Source organism: Penaeus monodon, chromosome 6 (assembly GCF_015228065.2).
Source record: "Penaeus monodon isolate SGIC_2016 chromosome 6, NSTDA_Pmon_1, whole genome shotgun sequence".
NCBI classification, from domain to species: domain Eukaryota; kingdom Metazoa; phylum Arthropoda; class Malacostraca; order Decapoda; family Penaeidae; genus Penaeus; species Penaeus monodon.
In genome coordinates this window covers 9305245-9307744 of record NC_051391.1, presented here as the reverse complement: position 1 = coordinate 9307744, position 2500 = coordinate 9305245, and the positions used below count along the sequence as shown (strand labels likewise).

At 34.0% G+C, this 2500-nt stretch overlaps 1 protein-coding gene across 2 annotated transcripts in view; it reads left to right on the top strand.

Moving 5' to 3' along the window:
* LOC119574186 (ATP-binding cassette sub-family A member 5-like) overlaps positions 1 to 2500 on the top strand; it is a 32427-nt gene that overhangs the window by 17669 nt on the left and 12258 nt on the right. For both annotated transcript variants that reach the window (XM_037921290.1, XM_037921289.1), the window contains exons 17-21: positions 1 to 127; positions 336 to 564; positions 1107 to 1300; positions 1558 to 1739; positions 2159 to 2345. The exon at positions 1 to 127 is cut by the window's left edge and continues 13 nt beyond it. In XM_037921290.1, coding sequence (XP_037777218.1) covers positions 1 to 127; positions 336 to 564; positions 1107 to 1300; positions 1558 to 1739; positions 2159 to 2345 — 919 coding nt within the window. The remainder of the gene's footprint in view (positions 128 to 335; positions 565 to 1106; positions 1301 to 1557; positions 1740 to 2158; positions 2346 to 2500) is intronic.

Here is a 2500-nt window from a genome sequence, read left to right as displayed (position 1 = left end):
CAACTCATTTTATGGATGAAGCAGACATCTTAGCTGATCGGAAGGCTATCGTTTCAAAAGGGAAGCTGCGTTGTTGTGGATCATCTCTGTTCCTGAAAAACAAGTTTGGTCTGGGATATCACTTGACGTATGTATAAGAGATACTCTGAGTTTACACATAATAATCTCACAAAAGTAAAGGAATAGTGAACTGTACTGAAGGAAATTGATGTTGTAATTGTTACATATTTATTTTTATTTAAAGAGTATATTATGAATTAAACTTTTGTAGGATTATATACAGTGATAGAAAGATTAAAAGAGTTGATTGTGAGAAATATCTTATTCTATTTCAGGTTAGTTGTGTCTGGAGATTGTGATACAGATAATGTCCAGAACATTGTGCAATCTGTCTGTAGTAATGCACAACTAATGAGGCATTATGGAAAAGAAATGTCCTTCCTCTTACCATCTGATTCAACAGAATCTTTTCCAACACTATTCCTAAACTTGGATGATCATATGAATGCAGAAGGGAATTCTACTATAGAAGGCTATGGCATCTCCATGACAACTCTGGAGGAGGTTTGTGGGAAAAGTTTAACTCTCTCATGTGGCTCCTATTTATTTAATCAGTTGTAATCAAAGTTCTCAGTAGAATTCATGTAATATTTATGAGTTTCTGTTTTCTGTGTGGGTTCTATATGATTCAGTGTGCTTTTGTCATTATGAATAGCATAAGAGATGGATGTCATGTTCAAGCATAGACAAACATGTTCACACACTCTTTTTTTCCCAAGTGATGTTATGGTTACTCTTTGCTAGATACATCCTAACTGCAAATAAAATAGATATTTAGGATATCTATTTGTGCAATCTCAGAGACTTGCCTTGTAACTGCAATATATTGATTTTGTGTCCATATCTTTGCATACTGTATATACTATTTTATTAAATGTTTTCATTGTAGTTTCAAACCCAATAAGTTGTAGCAAGCTAAAATCTTTCCATAAAAATAAATACTAATTCCATTTAATTTCAGAATAAGAAAATAGGCAGATTGCTGTACATGTTTCTTTTTCTTTTGGCTTGAATTTTCATCTCAAACTTTATTTTTTTCCTACCAGGTTTTCTTAACCTTAAGTGAAGAAAATGAAAGTACAGGTCAACAGTCTCTGGGTGACATTAGCCAAATGGTTAGAGAGAAACTAACCTCATCCTCACCCCAACATTCAGCTTCACCTGTGAACTCCAATGCCCAAAATGGCCAAGTAGCAGATAACAACCAACAAGGCTTTGCACTTGAAGCTGTTGAAGTCAGGTACGAGTAAGCTATAGTTTATTGCATACATGGACGTATTAGTTTTAGTGTATATGGAATAATTGAATCTTTTCATTATTAAAGCCCTCAGCGGTGGATGCTCTGATAAAGTTGTTTGGAAAAAATCTCTGAATCATATGTGTGTTTCAATGCTTTTACATATTATGCAGAAAAGTTGTGAAAGCAAGTAAATTTTTTATGTGACCTTAGCAAATGTAGAGAAGATAACTTTACTTCATAAATCTTCTTTCTTTCAGGCCAGATCCATGGAGAACCTACAAGGCTATGATGAAGGTTCGATTCATTTCCTTGTTACGAGAAAAGTGGGCCATGTTTTTCTTGATAGTTTTCCCACTTGGGCTAACCATTGGTGCAATTGCTGTTTTAGACACACAGCAAGTACAGGCACCTATAGATCAGCTGTTGAAAATTAACACAGGTGAGTAATGTGGTTAGTTTTGATAGGAAATTTGCATTTTCAGGCTAACCATTAAGAGCTACATTTCCTCCAGATTGTCTGTCCCGCCAGCTGCAAAAAACATTAACTTTTAAAGTTTCGTTTTGGCAAAGTTTAATTCCTAGCATATGAAGAGCTTGGTTTTTATACACTAGAAAATGCATATTTTATTATCTTTTACTATATAACAAATAATCTCAATATTTCCACCCTGGGATGTTCCTTCTTTCATACAATGATGTGTATAACCATGGAGGGTATGTCAGTATCTATCTTTATCTATTTGCAGACATTCATTCATGTGCTCATGCATACATCTGTACACACTCAAATGCATTTTTACAAGCATCCACAAGGCTGAATTTTTAGGCCATAAACTAATTAATTAACTTATTTTTCAGGGACATATAATGGAGAGTTGTCAGGTGCGCTTATACAAAATAATACAACACATACTTTGACACATTTAGAGGACACTCTAAGTTCAGCAGGAATCTCCTCAGCTCCATATGATGGAAATTTCACGTCAATTTATAACCTCAGACCTCATTTCACTGCCTTGGATATTAGTCATTTTCCAGAAAACAAGTAAGTTTCAGCAGGCTGGATTTATTTTCATGTTATTTGAAAAATTTGGTACTTCTGTTTTTATGCTTTCAGGGATTTTGGATATATTCTTTAATGACCTTTGATTGTTCCATGTTATTCTTTGCATATTCAATATTACAGTGTCAATACAAATA